This window comes from Perca fluviatilis, chromosome 24 (assembly GCF_010015445.1).
Source record: "Perca fluviatilis chromosome 24, GENO_Pfluv_1.0, whole genome shotgun sequence".
In the NCBI taxonomy this organism is placed as follows: Eukaryota; Metazoa; Chordata; class Actinopteri; order Perciformes; family Percidae; genus Perca; species Perca fluviatilis.
In genome coordinates, this window is record NC_053135.1 from 16,776,063 (window position 1) to 16,794,458 (window position 18,396).

Sequence of the window (18,396 nt, forward strand, 5' to 3'; positions counted from 1 at the left end):
AGGCTAGCCAACCTTGCTAGGGGGCTATGTGGTTGCAGCCACATCTCGAGGATCTGTTCCCACTTGATCCAAAGGTCTTGCACCTTGTGGCTCAGAGGCTCTGGCGCACAAAGTCTGGTGATACCAGTTCGAACCCTTTTTTACCAATCTCACCGAGTGTGATGTGGCCGCTTCTACCTTGTGTGGTCCGGTCCACCTGGGCTCAGTCCACCGGCGTTTTAAAACTCGTAGCCACACCCACTCTCCCTCTTTGATGGGATCTTCCGGTTCCTCCGGGGAGTCTGCCTCAGCTCTATCTTGGATCTGGTGAGACAAAGAACTGACTAGTGCCGTTAATGATTCGTGGTACTCGCCTGGGGATGTTTTTGGTTGCTCTTCTTCACTAAGAGCTGGGACCTCTGCAGAGATCATTACTCTCCCTGTTAGCAACTCATGGGGAGAGAACCCTGTGGAGCTATTCACTGATGCTCTCAAGCTCATTAGCACTATAGGTAATGCTTCTGGCCATTTCAGTCCAGTTTCTTTACAACATTTGGCTAGCTTTTCTTTGAGGGTGCGGTTCATCCTCTCCACCTTGCCCTGGCTCTGGTATTCCTAGGTATGGTTTGCCTAGAATTGTTAGGTCAGATAATGGGTCCCATTTCTCCAGCAAAGATCTGGCTGCAGTTGAGAAAATGTTGGGGATAAAGCATGCATATGGGTGTGTGTACCATCCCCAGAGCCAGGGCAAGGTGGAGAGGATGAAGAGAGGATGAAGTCTAGCTAGCTGTCTCAATTTACCATGCGAGATAGGGCTGGGCATCGTTCAAAATCTTTCGATCCGGTGCCAATGTCGATACCTCCGTTTCGATGCCGGTTCCTTAACGATACTTTTTTCGATACCATATGTTTTAAAATCCATTTCAACAGCAACAAAAATTGAACACAAAACTTTTATTTTCCACCTTAATTGTGAATTGTATCAAAATAAAAAAAAAATCTGATAACACCGCTCACTCAGAGTAACGTTAATAAAAGTGGTTGTGCTTTTGGAAAGGGGTGCGCCAGTCAGATACTTAGGATTGGTATCAAAAACTTAATTAAAAATTAACAAAAAAAGAGAAACCTTTTTGCCACAACATGAACATATTATAAATAATTAAATAAACAAATGACATTGTGTACAGGCTAATATTGAACTAACTAAAATGCAAAGGAACGTAAAGAACAAAGACTTTTTTAGTGCAAAATGCATAATGACAAAAACCTTTAACAATAAACTTGGTGACTGCCCTGTTGTGAACATGAAGAACTAAGTTGCCTTTCCTTACAACCTCAGCCTGTCAGTCCGTCATCAGGGCACAGAAACCACTGTTGTGCCTGTTTTTCTCAGGGGAAGTGTTAAACAACCGTACGTGACCGCTTTCGGCTCGCCAATAATATGCGCTTTTGGAACCGCAATTTGGCACCGCAGGATCAATAATTTTTCGATACGCATAGGATCCGGGTATTTTTTCCGGTGCCATAAAAGTATTGAAGTTCGGTGCCCAGCCCTATGCAGAGATCTTAGGAGCAGTCAACAATAGTCCTCATTAATCCAACAAATTTAAAATTCCAACACAATGAAAGCGGGAGGAAACGGAAAATGCATGCATTCCTGAATTTCCTGCAGCACCGGAGCAATCCCGGAAGTGTAATGTCAAGGAAATAGCCTATGGAAGTTTTTTTGGTGTCTTTATTCAAATGGCAATGTATTTTGCAATTGTAAATTCAATTTGCTGTGCAAATACATCTAATGATGCTACTGGACACTTCTTCAGTGATGTTCCTGGAATCATTGGGTGTTTCGGGTCTTTCAGCATCATAGACCCTCATCCAGGCGACCCAGCTGAGGCTGATCAGACCCCAGCTTGTGTGCAGTTGGCGAATCTAGCTACTTTGCCCCCATGGATCTCCTCTGTTGAGCCATAGCCATCTTGAGGCTTTCTCTGCCGCTTTGGTGGTATTGTGAATGGCTCTTCTACTCCTTGATCCATCGATGCCTAACAGACTGAAGGCTCTGAACAGGGATCGGGCTGCAAAGCCCCTGCTTCTGACCTCTATTGGGAGACATCTTGCTCTCCATCCAGCTTGTCGACACTCGCTGACCAGTCCCTCGTACTTGGCGAGCTTCCTTTCAAAGGCCTCTTCCAGGCGGTCTTCCCAAGGGACTGTTTGCTCCAACAGAACCACTTGTTTGGTGTACTCAGACAAGAGAACAATATCTGGTCTTAAGGTGGTGGTCACAATGTGGTTGAGGATCTTGAGTTCCTGCTCCAGGTCCACCAACAGCTGCCAGTCCCTCGCAGTAGACAGGACGCCTGCAGATGTTTTTCCAGCTCTGATGAAGGCGATGTCTTGCTTGGAGGTGCGGGAGCGCTTGGCCCACTCGACTCCTGCAGCAATGGCTTCAGCGATGGCCTTCAGCACCTGGTCATGTTTCCACCTGTATCTTCCCTCTCCCAGTGCCTTTGAGCAGCAGCTCAGAATGTGCTCTAAGGTTCCACGCATTGAGTACAGTGGACATGCTGTGCCCCATATGTGAAGTGTGTTTCATGGGCTGGGAAATATCATATACTTGAGCCGCTGTGGCTCTGCCTTCTACAGCTCCGCCCATGTTGCAATTGACAATTCAATATGCAAAGTTTCAGTGCAATCCTTAATTCAGTTACAATTATTATTTTTTTATTATCATAAAAATTTGAATGAAAGCGCAATTGCATTTCATATTGCCATGTTTTTTTTGGTCTCTTTATTCAATTGGCAATTCAATGTGCCAGCAAAACAGTGCCGCGCCCCCCAGTCTTTATTCAGTTGGCAATGTCAGACATCTCATCAAGGCGGGGCTTAAGACATCACATCTTCGTTTACTGACTGATAGTCCCGGGCTTCCCCTTCACTCAAATCCAGTCGTTACCGTTGTTCGGTAAGTTTAACGTTATAACTTCGATAACGTCCATACTGTCTGTTCAGCCTAGAATTTTGTGTTTATTTACATGAGGCATTACAATTAGCCTGGGTTAGTAGCTTGCTAACAATCGATGGTAACAAAAGCAAAGTAACTTTGCTAAAGTTAGCCATGTTTACTGCTAGTTGCTCACTAATTTACAATGCTAGTGACAACAGCGAAGGCAGAAAAAAGTCTGAGGTAAACAAAAGCATTTCAACCCCTTATCAATTTAATTTCAGTCAGGGAAGCGTCAATGGGAAGCCTTTAGCCAACTGTAACGTTATATACTCTTGTTCTATAGCCAACAACGGTCTCACTGCAATGATCTACTGGTAATGTCTAAAGTCTAGGCTGGACAGACAGGTTGGACGTTATCTAAGGTATAACGTTAAACTTACCGGACAAGGAGAAAAGAAGTGGCCTTGACTGGTGTTGACGACTGGATTTGAGTGAAGTGGAAGTGCTTCCAATAGAGACCATAAAAAACATGGCAATATGAAATGCAATCCTTTTAAGATTTCATTCTAATGTTTAGTCAAAATAATTAAAACGGAATTGAGGATTGCATTGAAACTTTGCATATTGAATTGTCAATTGCAAATTACATATTCAAATTGAATGACAAAATTGCTAATTGAATTGACAATTGCGAAATACATTGCCATATGAACGAAGAGACCAAAATACCATGGCAATAGGAAATGCAAGTGATTGCGCTTTCATTCAAAAGTTAATGCAAAAAAATTTAAACTGAATTGAGGATTGCAGATTGCAGATAAAAAACATTCACCGACCACTCCTTCAATCGTCTATTAACGATCACCGATCAGCACACCAAGCAAAATGGAACCGCAGGTTGCTCTTAAGTATGGCAGGAAACAATCGGCACATACTCCTGGGCAGTTCAGTGCTTGTGTTTGGTTTTGTACCTTCATAGTGTTTAAAATGTTTTCTGGCAGCAGTAAAGGCAAAGATGTTTCCTGGTAAGTGGAAGTCAGACTGTCAAGAATGATCAGCGGTAACCTAGTTGTCCACCATAGGGTGACGTTGGGTTGCTTTTCTCCAAAAGATGAATCATTCACAACTTTTTGTTGCAGGCATTCACAATAAATGGAAAGACCTGCGTTTTCGCCCGATTGTATGACAATTGTATGATTTATGATTGTAAATGAATGCTTATCCAGCATTGGCAACATGCTGGTAATCTCCCCATGAGTGGTGCATCTTGTCTAGCAGCTCCTCCAACTTTTAGACACACCAGCTAGCAGGGCCGTTTCTAGCCATAAAAAGGTACGACTTCTTCTTAAGGACAACACTGTTGTTGCTAACTTGGCCTTTGGTGGTGGTGTGACTGATTTGCCTGTAGTTTTTAATCTTTTCAAATTAATTTAAATAACAAGGTTGATCATATAATCATTTTCAAAACTGTTACTGTTATTTCTTTTTCAAAAGGCAGCAATACACAACAAATTAAAATCTACAGTGTTCATGTGATTTCATACATTAACAGTGAAATAATGAATGTGTAAGAATCATGAAACGTGATTATTTTTCAGACCATTATCGTACCAACGAAGTCAATAATTGTTGCATCCCCAGAAACAACAGAACTGGACAATCCTCATGCTTCTTTTGAGCTACCAGTGTGACGGCATTTTTCCTTCCCCTGTGAGTTATGTAACAAACAATTGTTAAAGCTTGTTGGCTCCGACTGGACTTCATGGTGCATTCAGCTGACCCTCTGTAAACTCATATTGCATTCATGTCCCCCTTGTTATTGTGAGGTCAGTGCAGCGAAAGAAATCTTTCAATCAAAGATTTAATTGAAAATCCTGACACCCCTATTTATTAGAGTGAATAGAGCTACTTTATCAAAGTATTGTTAAGATTCCCATTAATAGCTGTTAGTTTGTGTTTCAGCTTTACCTTCAGATGTCCAGAAAGTGATTGTTGGTGAAGAACATCAGCAGGAGTGGAGCTCCAGTCTGGACCAGGAGGACACAAAGCCCCCACACATTAAAGAGGAACAGGAGGAACTCTGGATCAGTCAGGATGAAGAGCAGCTTCAAGGGCCCGAGGAGGCTGATGTCACCAAGTTCCCATTCACTCCTGTCCCTGTGAAGAGTGAAGATGATGAAGAGAAACCTCAGTTCTCACAGCTTCATCAAAGACAAACTGAAGAGATAAAAACTGAAGCTGATGGAGAGGACTGTGGAGGACCAGAACCAGCCATGAACTCAGATCCAGATACACATTCACAACCAGACACTGATGACGAGACTGGAGACTCTTCTGAACCTGAGACTGATGACAGTGCTTATTGGAAAGAGACCAGAGAACCTCAATCAGGTTTAAACTCTCTGAAAAATAATGAAGTCCCTATCAGTGAACCGAGATTTAGTGCTGGTGAGAATCCATTTAGCTGCTCTGAGTGTGGGAAAAGATTTTGTCAGACGACAAGTCTGAAGAGACATGTGATAGCTCATACAAGAGAGAAACCATTTAGCTGCTCAGTCTGTAAGAAAGCTTTTACAGAGAGTGGACATTTACAGGCACACATGAGAATCCACACAGGAGAGAAACCATTTAGCTGCTCAGTCTGTAAGAAAGCTTTTACAGAGAGTGGACATTTAGAGAAACACATACGAGCCCACACAGGAGAGAAACCATTTATCTGCTCAATATGTAAGAAAGCTTTTACAGTGAAGGACAGTTTAAAGAGACACATGAGATATCATTCAGGAGAGAAACCATTTAGCTGCTCTGTCTGTAAGAAAGCGTTTACAGAGAGCGGGAATTTAAAGACACACATGAGAATACACACAGGAGAGAGACCATTTATCTGCTCAGTCTGTAATGACGATTTTAGAGGTAGTGGAAGTTTAAAGAGACACATGAGAAGCCACACAGGAGAGAAACCATTTAGCTGCTCAATCTGTAAGAAAGCTTTTACAGAGAGAGGACATTTACAGACACACATGAGAATCCACACAGGAGAGAAACCATTTAGCTGCTCAATCTGTAAGAAAGATTTTATACAGAGTGGGAACTTAAAGACACACATGAGGACCCACCACGCGAGTGTTACAAGCTCCCCTCTTGTTTAGCTTCTCCCTGTCTGCTCTACTCAGGTGATCCTGATTTGATCGTTAGTGGTTGGCTCCGCCCCCTGTACTTAAGGAAGGCTGGAGGACTCATTCAGAATGAAGCAGCTGTTCACGAGTGTGTTTATTTTTTTTGGGGGGGGGGATTGAGGTCTGAGAGGTATGGCACACAACCAAGATGATATTTGGAACTAAATTCATGATATTTGGATATTGTACTATAAATACAGATGTGTAAATAGTAATTGATAATGAAATAATTGAAAGTCTATGAAATGTTACACTGAAGATCTCATCTGGGCAGTCAAAAACTCTCGACAGCGTTTAAAACTTTTACAGCCAACTTATAAAAATGTTGGGTTTTAATCGGCCGTGAGTCCCTAAAGTCTAAATGTATTTGACTTTTTTTTTTCTTTTAAAATGTTTTACTACACTTCCTTACATTTCTTTTCAGTTTTCTGTTGTGAATTGTTCTGAGACCATGGTCCATGGTGAAAATTCACTATAAATAACAATAAATTTAATTGAATCATGAGATTAACGGGAACTTGTGGTTAACTGCCTTTTCGGGGTAAAACTCCACAATCGCCTGCGGCCTAACAACCTCGCTGGCCGGCAGTCATACACACGGACACACACACACAGACACACACAGACAGACACATCACAGCAGGCAAAGGCGGGAGAGAGAGATAGACATTTATCTGTTATCTGTTTAAATTATGACTATATAGGCTATATACGTTAGATATAGTATTTATGTCATACTCTCTGATTTTTTTTTTTTTAAATTAGAAGTTGAGTTTTAATCTGTATCATAAATTAACAGTTGTAAATAAAGTGGTAACATGGAATGGCATGTTATGTATTGCTAATTTCTATCTGTTTTCCCTGGACATATACAGTGCATTACAATAATATAGAAATGATAATTCCACATAACACTAATAGGAACACATAGGACACGCCAGTGTATACCCATTCAGAGTGGCATGCTTATTATATATAAATATATATATATATATATTTTGTTTATATATATATATAAACAAAAAAATCAAAGCTCAATAAGTTTTATTGTTCAATATTATTGCAATATATGTAACGTTATGAGGTTTTCTTGTCCGGAACTTGTTTAAATATAAATTGGTTATATTGTTGTGGTTGTTGTTTCTAGCTGTTATTTTGGAGCACTGCAGGCCGGCCTCTGTGCTGGGGGGGTGTTGCACAATAACAGGAAGAACGCATCGTCTCAAACTGTTAACAGCGTTTTCTTTGCTTGTGAACTTGCGAGTCCATTCTTCCAAGAACCTTTAGCAAGGTTGTTCTCCCCAAGAACACAAGTCTGTCCTTTGAATTCTTGAGATTGAGAAACAGACAAGGATGTGGCCAGCAGGGAGTGGTTGCTACGGTGCAGCGTTGATTAGTGGATGGGTTGCAGGTGTGCAGCTGGGAGCAGGTGAACCAGCATGGCACCAATCAGGAGCCGGGAGAGAGGGAGGAAATCACCACGGTAACAACACAGGACACACAGAGAAAGAGAGGGGAAACAGTCTGTGACATGAACAACACTGTATCGATTTTATGAAGTTTGTAGAACTTCTATTGCTAATCGTGTTAGCATGTTACTGACAGGAGCTATATCTGTAACAGTGTACATCATGGTATCACTTCAGTTAATTACTGTCCATTAGCTCTCATTCACTCCTGTTCCGTTGCTCCGCTGTACATAAAGGTGTAGACACATATAGCCGACGGCCGACCGTTGACAGAAAATCCCGTCGATATGATCAGTCGCATCCCCGAGGTCCAAAAAAGTGCCACAGAACAGACCAAAAAGACGAGAGGAGATGAGACGTAATACATCTCTATAACAGCAGGCGGCGCTAATCTGTAATGTTGCCCAAAAAATGAAAACTGGCAGCTGATTGGACGAACGCGTGACATGGGTTTGTTTTCTCCGGAAATTCAAAGCCAGACTGTCATGGCGGCCGTTCAGAATACGATCTCATATTGTACTAAAATAGTTCACTGAAACATGTTTCTGAAAACCTTTTAAGCGAGAAATAGGCCATGCAGTTGCTGAATCTGTCTTCATTTCAGCTCAACAAAGGTCAGTTTAAAAGATTTTCGTCAGATTTTGAGAGACTCTAGTCACCTCATTCCGCTCGCCTTTTCCGGGTGAGTCCCGACTGCCCTGCCGCCGACCGAACATGTCAGGTCGGCCAAAATGAACGCCGACAGCCCCCCAGACTGACTACGGCACGGGACACACCGAACAGATTTGAGTCACTGACCTCGCCAGACTGTCCCACGGACGATAATCGGCCTGGTGTGTCAGTGCCCTAAGACTACAGGAGGGGAAGATACGCTTTTATAGAACTTTATTGTAGCAACTTCTTAGGCTACACACAATGTGTCAATCGGCTCCACTGCTAACAACAATGACCTTCTCTAACTCTTCTACCCATTTTATTTAACCCTCTCCTCAATATACCCAACTATGGCAAGAAAGACCTGAAGGGCCTGATATAAGCTGAAGCTTCTGACCCTACCTTTTGGTTACGACCAATAAAATTCATTCATTCAAAATATGAGTTATAGTAAATGTAAAAACATCCATCAGTCAGTATACTGTATATTATACAGCTTATGTAAGGTAAAAGAGAAATTAAGACTTAACATTAGAGACGTTGTCAAGGAGGTGCTGTGGCTTAGTTGGTTAAAGTGCCTGTCTAGTAATCAGGAGATCCTGGGTTCAAGTCCCAGCAGCACATTGTTGTTGCAGAGATTACCTCTGTTAGCATCTCATCAGCATGTGGACCCAATCCCCATGCTACCCTGGTAGCAAATGAAAAAGGATTGAAAAGGCAGACTGTTTTCCCTGGCATATTACATTTACACAGAAACACTACATTAACACAGACTTAAGATGGTACATAGAAACACATGAAATGCAGAGCAATGCAAGTTTAAGCTACAATATACAACTTAGTTTATTCATCAGCCATTTCTGTTCATTTGGCCTAATTATGCTGTTTTGATAAAAACTAGTAAATTGATTATTACCTCTCCTCCACTCTGTATGGAAGAAGCTCATATCAGGCAGTCGGCCCCTTAAATGCCTTGGCCGTTAAAGTTCAAGTTTATTTCACCTCTGACCTCAGTCAGCATCACATGCACCTTAAACCACACCCAACAGTGATGTTACAGGGTCCTGGTGTACACCTGGGCCACTTCAGCCCCGATAAAAAAAAATCGTGTGGTTAACCTATCAGAGGCGCTGTACCTTAGTGGTTAAAGTGCCTGTCTTGTAAACAGAAGATCCTGGGTTTAAATCCCAGCAGTGTCTGATTATCAGTTGATACTCTTAACACAGGGTTGTCATTTACATACAGTTTTCAACATAGACAGCAAACTAAATTCCTCATTTTCTGAAAAGTTATATGTAACATTAGGATATTAAAGGTGCAATATATAATACTGACACCTAGTGTTTAAAATAGTTACTGCAGTACAATTTCAAAATACTGGAGAGAGTCGTCTCCCACGCCCCCTCCTCCCCAGACTCAAAGTTCTCAGAGGTTGCCAGGCTGAGACCGCAGCATCCACAACAATGTTGCTAGGCGCTTGTCTCACATAGCCAGACATTACTTCACAGCACAGCCGAGTAGCTAACGTTAGATACTGGCTATACTGACAGTCATAGAAGCCCATGCTCACCAACTGAGAGACACACTTTTTCGGCTTAGAATTGCAGTAGCAACCGCTAAAAACACAACAACCTCTTCCTCCTCTCCACCCAACGGACAGACACACTTCCTCGGCTTAGAATTACGGTAAGAACCGCTAAAAAACAACTTTACCTAAGGAGGTGCTGTGGCTTAGTTGGTTAAAGTGCCTGTCTAGTAAACAGGAGATCCTGGGTTCAAATCCCAGCAGCACCTTGTTGTTGCAGAGCTTACCTCTGTTAGCATCCCATCAGCATGTGGACCCAATCCCCATGCAACCCATTTTGCTACCCTGGTAGCAAATGACAAAGTTAAAAAAGGATTGAAAAAGAAAAGATTTTCCATGGCATATTAAATATACACAGAAACACTACATTAACATAGACTTAAGATGGTGCATAAAAACACATGAAATGCAGAGCAATGCAAGTTTAAGCTACAATACACACCTAGTTTATTCATCAGCCATTTCTGTTCATTTGGCCTAATTATTCAGTTTTGATAAAAACTAGTATATATGATCTATGATTATTACCTCTCCTCCACTCTATAAGGAAGTCTAATAATATCAGGCAGTTGGTCCATTGAGTGTCTTGGCCGTTAAAGTTCAAGTTTATTTCACCTCTGACCTCAGTCAGCATCACATGCACCTTAAACCACACCCAACAGTGATGTCACAGGGTCCTGGTGTACACCTGGGCCACGTTCAGCTCCAACAAAGTGAACAAACAATTTTAAATGAAGGGTATGATGTGCTGTAGCTTAGGGGTTAAAGCACCTGTCTTGTAAACAGGGGATCCTGGGTTCAAATCCTAGCAGTGCCTTATTATCATGTGCCAGCTTTTCAAAAATATTTATCCGAATTTGGAAATCCCATGTTTTTTATCCAGGATCACTTGATCCATCTTACTTTTATACCAGTTCTTTTAAAGGAACATTGGATTGGATCACTGTGATCCAAATCCCAAATTTCAGGATTACCAAATCCTGTTTACCAGAGCCTTAAATGGAACCAACAGTGTAGCCTACTGGCTTAGCAAAGAACAACAGGTAGGCAAAATTCCGGTGGTTTTTAATTTTAAGAAACAGAAACACTGTAATAAACACAAACATTTTACATTCCTTATTTTGTTATGTTAAATAACAAAACAAAAGCAATACTATCCAATAGCATTATATATTAGATGTGACATGCTTCATATATGCTTCAAATATATAGAAATGTATATATCATCAGTAAACATTGATCTTGTGATCATTCACTTAAAAACAAAAACAAAGAAAACACTGATTTTATTTGGTTTGAGAAATCACAACTGAATCCACCCTTCTGATGGGATCAGGATAATCCTGTTTTTTTTGGATCGAATAGATCCCAAACCGAGTTCAAAATTTTGAAATTTGCTATATCTATAGCAATAACCCACACTGCATACCACACTGTATGTAAAACCATACTTATTTTTTTATATGTATATAGTATCTATTCTATTCTAAAAATAACACAACCTCTTCATCCTCTCCACCCGTGTATCTGTGTCCGTGACTCTTATTTGTAATTCGTATTTCATCATTTGTAAAAGAACTTAGTATTTTTCAATGTAAATATACGTGTAAATCTCCTTCTACGTGTGTGGGTACTTTTGAGACTGTTTTTCCGCGCCGTTTGTGGTCAGAAGATATTCGTAACTCAGGTGACAATCCCAGCACTCTCCACTAGATGGCGGTAATGCAACTCTTATGGATTCCAACCGCTGTTAAAATAAATGAAAGCTGTGAAGAAGCCTAGCTACACTGTTCGCAAAATCTACTTGATGTTGTTTATATATGTCAATGGATGTTCCTCCAGGTAAGTCGACATTATTGGGACTTTGTCGTCGGATAAATTACATTCATGTTTTCAGCATCATTGTTGCAGTGCATTTACAATTCGCTTTGTGTTGTTATGGCGGCAGTGACAGTTCGCTACTTTTTAGAGTGTGCTAACATTCACGTTCTTGTACAACTTAATCAGCGATGTTAACTTAGCTAGCTAGCTAGTTAAAGTCAGGCTTGTAACATGGGCTTGCTTGGTCTTTGTATGGTAGTCTGAAATATTATTAAGCGCTAAGTTATGTTAGTGTTGCTATTATTTAATACAGTTGATCATATTGTGTTTTATGTTTCACGTTTACTCCCGTTTATCCATTGCTGTTAACAGGGTGGCCAAGTGTGTGCTGGTAGCTATATTATAGCTAGCTGACGTGACAGTTAATAAGTATGATACAGTTAGTCGGTCAGTTGGATTGTAGTTGTGAGCAGTACCTTTTCTTCAGAGTGTGCGTAAATGAAAATAGTAAGTATAGGCTATCTGCTGCATCGTGATATTGTATTTCTTCGTTAAACCAGCTGTTATTTCTGCTATTTGATGTGGATGTACCTTATATATATATATATATATATATATATATATATATATATATGTATATATGTATGTATATGTATGTCAATGGTTGCTACACTACGCAACCATTGTGCTAATTATATCCACGTTCGCCTTCGGCTCACCCGACTCGGTACGTCGGGTCTAAACATCTAGCATCGTCTTTAAACATGTTTATACTTTTACTACTTGTTAGGATTGTTCAATACTTTTGTGGATGAGTACAATAAGAAGTAAGTGGTGTTACATATTGTTTTCTGTACCGCTATCAAGGCTTATCTAGCGAGGCTTTGCTAGATTTTCAAAATAAAAGCATCCAGCCGTTTTGTTGTTGGAGGCTTTAAAGCGTATCATTCATAACATGAAGTGTTGTCTATGTTAGCAATAACTTCACAGATGGGCGAAAATGTCTGAGAATCCCATATAATAAGCGGTTGAATTGGAGTTTGAGATATATAGCCATATTCCGACTATTGTTTATATTATGTTTGGTAATGTTATTACTGCTTAAGGTGGAATGAGTCTATACAAACAGTATGTTTCCTTTATTCATTTGTATTATGTTTCTCTCTTTATAGGAAGCACACACAGTCAAACTCAAACAAGAAAAAGGAAGAAATAAACAGAATAAGAACCATCTGTCAGCTCTTCATTTCAAACTCTGGAATATTTGCCTTAAGTGGTGTTCTGGCTGACATACCTGAGTGAACCTGGTGATAAACCCAGAACTAGCACCTTCACAACACTGCTCTTTTATTCAAGACCAAATGTATGTGCAGTTGTACATCGTGATAAAAAATGATAGCCTAGTTCAATCTAACCCTGAATCTGCTGTGTTTTACTGATCTGACTGACCACTGATGAGGTGTACTTGGACCCACCAGACTCTCCTCAAAGTATGAGAAACCATCAGGAGGAAGTTATTGCTCCACAGGTGTCATACTTCTCAACTGCTCAGTAACTAAAGTATCAACTGCTACTGTAAGGACTGTACTGTCCATAGACATTGATCAGGCTGTGTGAAAGGGACTCTTGTTTCACAAAGTAACTAATCAAATTTCACTTGAAGTTTTTATCTGTCAGTTACATATATGCTGTGAAATGTTTTTCAACTGCAGATTAGATTTAATACCCTTTCCAAAATACTTTAGTTTTATTAATATTGTCATCTGTCAAAACAATAAAGTATATAACTGTTAAATGTTTTGTGTTGCTTACTGTCACTATTACCTGTTTTAAAGGATTACATTTTTATAGTCAGGATGTTAAAAGGACTTAGTGTTTGACCCTTCTACATGCATTAAATCAGACATCACCTGTTTAAACGTCTTTGTGAAAAAAACATGTTATATAACACTTAAGGAGCCTTACTACTGAACTTAAAAATGACCAAACCCTGCATAGAAATAAAGCACTTTATTCATAGTCAATGAAATGTAAATATAAAGTGTGTATACATAATGCACAGAGTAGCAGATAACAGTCCAGATCATGTCCTCATCCAGACTAAAGGGTTTGTTTTCTACTGAGGATGTGTCAGCTGGTAATGTTGGCTCTCAGGTCACAGAAGTCATCCTGTGGATACTGAATCTGTCCTAATGCTGCTGTGTTGTCTTCAGACCATCATCACTTGGCAGAAGTATGGCACCTGTCCCACAATACCTTCATACTGTGAGGAGAGTCTTGTGGGTCCAGGTAAACCTCATCAAACAGGTGTCCAGGACAGCATCTGATCAGTCAGATCTGTAAAACAGATTTAGTGATTAAATGTTGCTATAATTTTTTGTCAGAGTGTACAACTGCACATACATTTTGTCTTACAGGAGAAGCATGTATTTAACCCAGTGTGTTGCAATTACTCTACTAATAACATGGTTACAATATGTCGAGCAAATGTTAAATTTAAATTCTTTATAGTTTAACTTACAACATCATCGATTGATTCCTTAGATCATCTAGTTTCATATGATAGGCCTACCAAATATATTCACTAGCTTTCAAACTGGACCCACTAACAGATTAAGCAGCGCTTAATATTTCAGACTTCAAATTCCTGACTTTAACGAGCTAGTTAAGTTAGCATCGCTATTTGCCTTTAGCACACTCTAAAAAGTAGCAAACTTCCACCATAACAACACAAAGGAAATTGTAAATGCACTGCAACAATGATGCTGAAAACATAAATGTAATTTATCTGACGACAAAGTCCTAATAATATCAACTTACCTGGAGGAACATCAAGTAGATTCTATTATGTCTATGGTGCCAACCGTCTCTCTGAAACATTTAACAAGGCTTCTTCATGTGGTTTAACAGCAGTTGGCATCCATAAGTGTTGCATTACTGCCATCTATTGGAGAGTGCTGGGATCATCACTCAACACCGCCATCTAGTGGAGAGTGCTGGGATTGTCACCTGAGTTACGAATATCTTCTGACCACAAACAGCGCGGAAAAACAGTCTCAAAAGTACCCACACACGTAGAAGGAGATTTACACGTATATTTACATTGAAAAATACTAAGTTCTTTTACAAATGATGAAATATGAGTTACAAATAAGAGTCACGGACACAGATACACCTTTATAGATACAAATAGCTCTGCATTTATTTGTGCATTGCCCTTACAGATATGGATCCCTCTGCATTTATTTGTGCATTGCCCTTACAGATACGGATCCCTCTGCATTTATTTGTGCATTGCCCTTACAGATACGGATCCTTCTGCATTTATTTGTGCATTGCCCTTACAGATACAGATCCCTCTGCATTTATTTGTGCATTGTGTTTCACAAGTTACAAATACTTATGATACTGTTGTAGCACCATACAACAATCGCTAAACACACTGCAAACTCACCGTACTCTCTTCCCGATTTACAGCTCCCCTCTCTTGGCCTAAAATAAATCACCGTTGTCAGTTACGGCCGCTGAACAGGCTACACGTTGTAAACAGCCGTGGCCCGCTTGCCTGGTCCTCGAGTAACGTTAGCGGTTAGCAGGGTTAGCATGGCGGCGTTAGCTAGGACCAGTCGGGATCTCTCTACTGGCCGTGTCTCAATTGTTTTTTGCGAGTAACCAACTCGGGTACTCTAGCTATATAATGTAATTCATTGTGAGTACACAAATGTCGAAATGCCATAAAATGCCCGTCCCTTTTAACTTTAGCCGTGATAAATTAGCCTGAAGCTAATGCTTACCTGTTCAGGAGGAAATTAGCCAACTTGGTGTACTTTTGGGCTCTAAGCTGTCTCCATCTTTCAAATACATCTCCAATATTTACCCAGTGTTTCTTAAGTCTCTGGTCATGCCGTTCGTTTGTTTGCTGCTTTCATGGCTGTACTAACGGTACAGCTGTAGTCCTGGGTTTACTATTTTACAGGTATATCTGGCAACCCGGTCTGGCTGCCAAACTGGGCAGTTGATACCAACACACAGGCCAAAACACAAAAAGACATTACTTCACGGAACAGAAATTTCAAAAGGAGAAAATACTGGTGTAGTGGTGTGTGCAGTAAGCTTTGCACCCTGTTGGCTCTTGAACGCACCTCAATTAGACCAAATTAGCTCCACCCAGACCAAACCCCCTTGTTAGCTGAGCTTATATAAAGGCGCTGACACATTAACCCGATAATCGGCCATTGGACAGTCTGGCGAGGTCGGTGACTTGAGTCTGTTCGGTGTGTTCCGTGCTGTCGTCCATCTGGGGGGCCGTCGGCGTTCATTTTGGCCGACCTGACATGTTCAATCGGAGGCAGGGCAGTCGGGACTCACCCGGAAATGGCGAGCGGAATGAGGTGACTACAGTCTCTCAAAATCTGACGAAAATGTTTTCAGAAACATGTTTCAGTGAACTATTTTAGTACAATATGAGATCATATTCTGAACGGCCGCCATGACAGTCTGGCTTTGAATTTCCGGAGAAAACAAACCCACGTGACGCGTTCGTCCAATCAGCTGCCGGTTTTCATTTTTTGGGCAACAATACAGATTAGCGCCGCCTGCTGTTATGGAGACGTATTACGTCTCGTCTCTTCGGTGAGTTCTGAGGCACTTTTTGGACCAACTCGGGGAGACTGATCAGTCCGACTGGCTTTTCTGCCGATGGTTGGCCGTCTGGTTGGTGTGTAACCGCCTTAAGGCAACTGTATCATCATGGCTGCCTCTTGGCTTTGTCTCTGCCTGTTGGTTGCCACATGGGACCATCTCTGTGACTTTTAAGTAGGTAGTTGTGTTAAGTCTGTTTATGCTTTCAAGGTGTTTTCAAATACTGAATTTTGCAGCAGTCTGGTGCCTGCCTGACTGTTGTCTGCCTGGGCCTGGAAGGGATACCAAGCTCCCCTGCCTGGAGTGGTGTGATGAACTCTCCCTTAGCCTACTGATCCTACACATTTGAGTGAAGGTATGAGTAACTTAACGCAGTAAGTCTGGTATGATCACTACCTGAGCTAAATGTTATCACACATTGATCACTGCTTTTAAACTTGTCATTAATGTACTCTTCTGTCTGAATTGTAGGTTGTCAGCTGCTGTTTTGCCTTAGTTTAGTTGTTTTGGGATTTTAATAATTTTAGTACATCTTTGTTAGTGCCCCCAGGACACTCTGTTTGGTTTGCTTGTATTTTATATATATATATCTGATGACGCATTGAAGTCGTTTTTTTGTTTTATTACAGTACATGTATTACATATTGGACGTTTAAAGGTGCCCTGCCACACGTATTTCATTACTTTGTGGTAAGGTCTGAAGTTCTACCATGAACTCTGTAACTTTTTTGTGTGGTTACCTTGTTTCAAGCCATTCTAGCGTGGTATAGAAAGCCTGCAGGAAGACTCAGCTCGATTTCTGCCAGTTTTCTCTTAATATTCAACAAGTAAAGCTGTTTGAATCTGATTGGCTAACAGCTAGCCAATGAGAGCGTGGCTGTCAGAATCCTTTACCCAGCCCAACTGGGTGAGCTCATGAATAGTAATGAACTCAGGCAACATGATGTCAGACTGACCAGCTTTTGTAATTGGCCTGATTTCTCCGCTTATTTCTTTTCAGTGGCTAGAGCTGACAGAGGAGGTGGCAGTTAATTTTCACATTCACCACATAACACAAACACATATGGACCTAACATATTTCAAAAACTGCAAGTAAAAAGGGCACCTTTAACAATTTAAGCTTAAAACCCAAGTATGATCCATCCAGAGAGTAACATGTTATTATGCATCTCAACAGTGTACGCAATGCATGTCTCCTCCTAATTCCTGTCTAAGTTAAAGACTTAAACTAACAGAAATAAGTGTGAAACTTCCCCAGCTGATTACTGACATTAGAGATGGGGTTTAGTGAATGATCTACAACGAGGCAAACAGAAGAACAGTATCGCAAGAACGAGACTGAGCTGCAGGAGAAAGCAGGTGTACAGTAGAAAGCAGAGGCTGATGGCTGACGACGTGCAGCTGGACTCCTGACTCCCTCACAGCTGGCTCCACTCCTGCAATCAAACACACAGACACCAGCAACAGTCAACAAAAAGTCAACAATTACCTCCTATGTCCTTTTCAATTTATAATAAAATAAAGTATTTTATAAACTACATGTGTTTTGCGTGTGTAATGTGTAAAGTAACTAGTAACTAAAGCTGTCAGATGTGGAGTAAGAACAATATTTCTTTCTGAAATGTAGAGTAAAAGTAGAAAGTGGCATGAAAAGAAAAGACTCAAGTAAAGTACCTCAACTTTTGTACTTACGTGCAGTACTTGAGTAAATGTCCTAATTTACATTCCACCACTGGTATTGAACATCTTGGAGTCAACTTCTCTGAACTGCATTTCTGTGGAACTGCTCTTTAACCTGATACGAAGCTGCTGACGGATTACCAAATATAGAAGTGCTGTTTCTGTCACCATGACAACGAAGGCAGGCTGAGATGTCCCTATCACATTAATGCTGTCGGTGTGTTCTTATTATTTCCGGTAGACGTGTTAACATCAGCAGAGTCTGTCAGAAGAGACAGAGTTACAGCTGCGACTAACCCTTATATTATTGTTGCTGAATCTATTCAAAGAAGAAATAATTGAGTCTATAAAACACCAGTAAACAGAGAAAAGTGTACATCGAATTTTGTCAGAGTCCCAAGTGAGTTCTTTAAATTACCTGTTTTACCTGTCCCAAAACCCAAA

The 18,396-nt window shown here is 40.7% G+C and overlaps 2 protein-coding genes and 3 non-coding genes across 5 annotated transcripts in view; 4 read left to right on the forward strand and 1 right to left on the reverse strand.

The window, feature by feature from the left end:
* LOC120554212 (gastrula zinc finger protein XlCGF57.1-like) overlaps positions 1-18,396 on the reverse strand; it is a 443,376-nt gene that overhangs the window by 365,303 nt on the left and 59,677 nt on the right. The gene's annotated exons all lie outside the window — the stretch shown is intronic.
* On the forward strand, positions 3,942-6,174 carry LOC120554340 (gastrula zinc finger protein XlCGF17.1-like). The gene is made up of 3 exons (XM_039793185.1): positions 3,942-3,951; positions 4,889-5,055; positions 5,092-6,174. The coding sequence occupies exons 1-3, from the start codon at positions 3,942-3,944 to the stop codon at positions 6,073-6,075; spliced, it is 1,161 nt and encodes a 386-aa protein (XP_039649119.1). The 3' UTR covers positions 6,076-6,174.
* trnat-agu lies at positions 8,776-8,849 on the forward strand. Its single transcript has one exon. It is a non-coding gene; the product is annotated as a tRNA-Thr (tRNA).
* Positions 9,352-9,424, forward strand: trnat-ugu. The gene has a single exon. It is a non-coding gene; the product is annotated as a tRNA-Thr (tRNA).
* Positions 9,946-10,019, forward strand: trnat-agu. Its single transcript has one exon. It is a non-coding gene; the product is annotated as a tRNA-Thr (tRNA).

What these genes read in the sequence shown, in the direction of transcription:
- LOC120554340 (XM_039793185.1), top strand. An exon ending in AAGGGCCCGAGGAGGCTGAT is followed by an intron (nt 5,056 to 5,091) that starts GTCACCAAGTTC and finishes GTCCCTGTGAAG; the next exon opens with AGTGAAGATGATGAAGAGAA.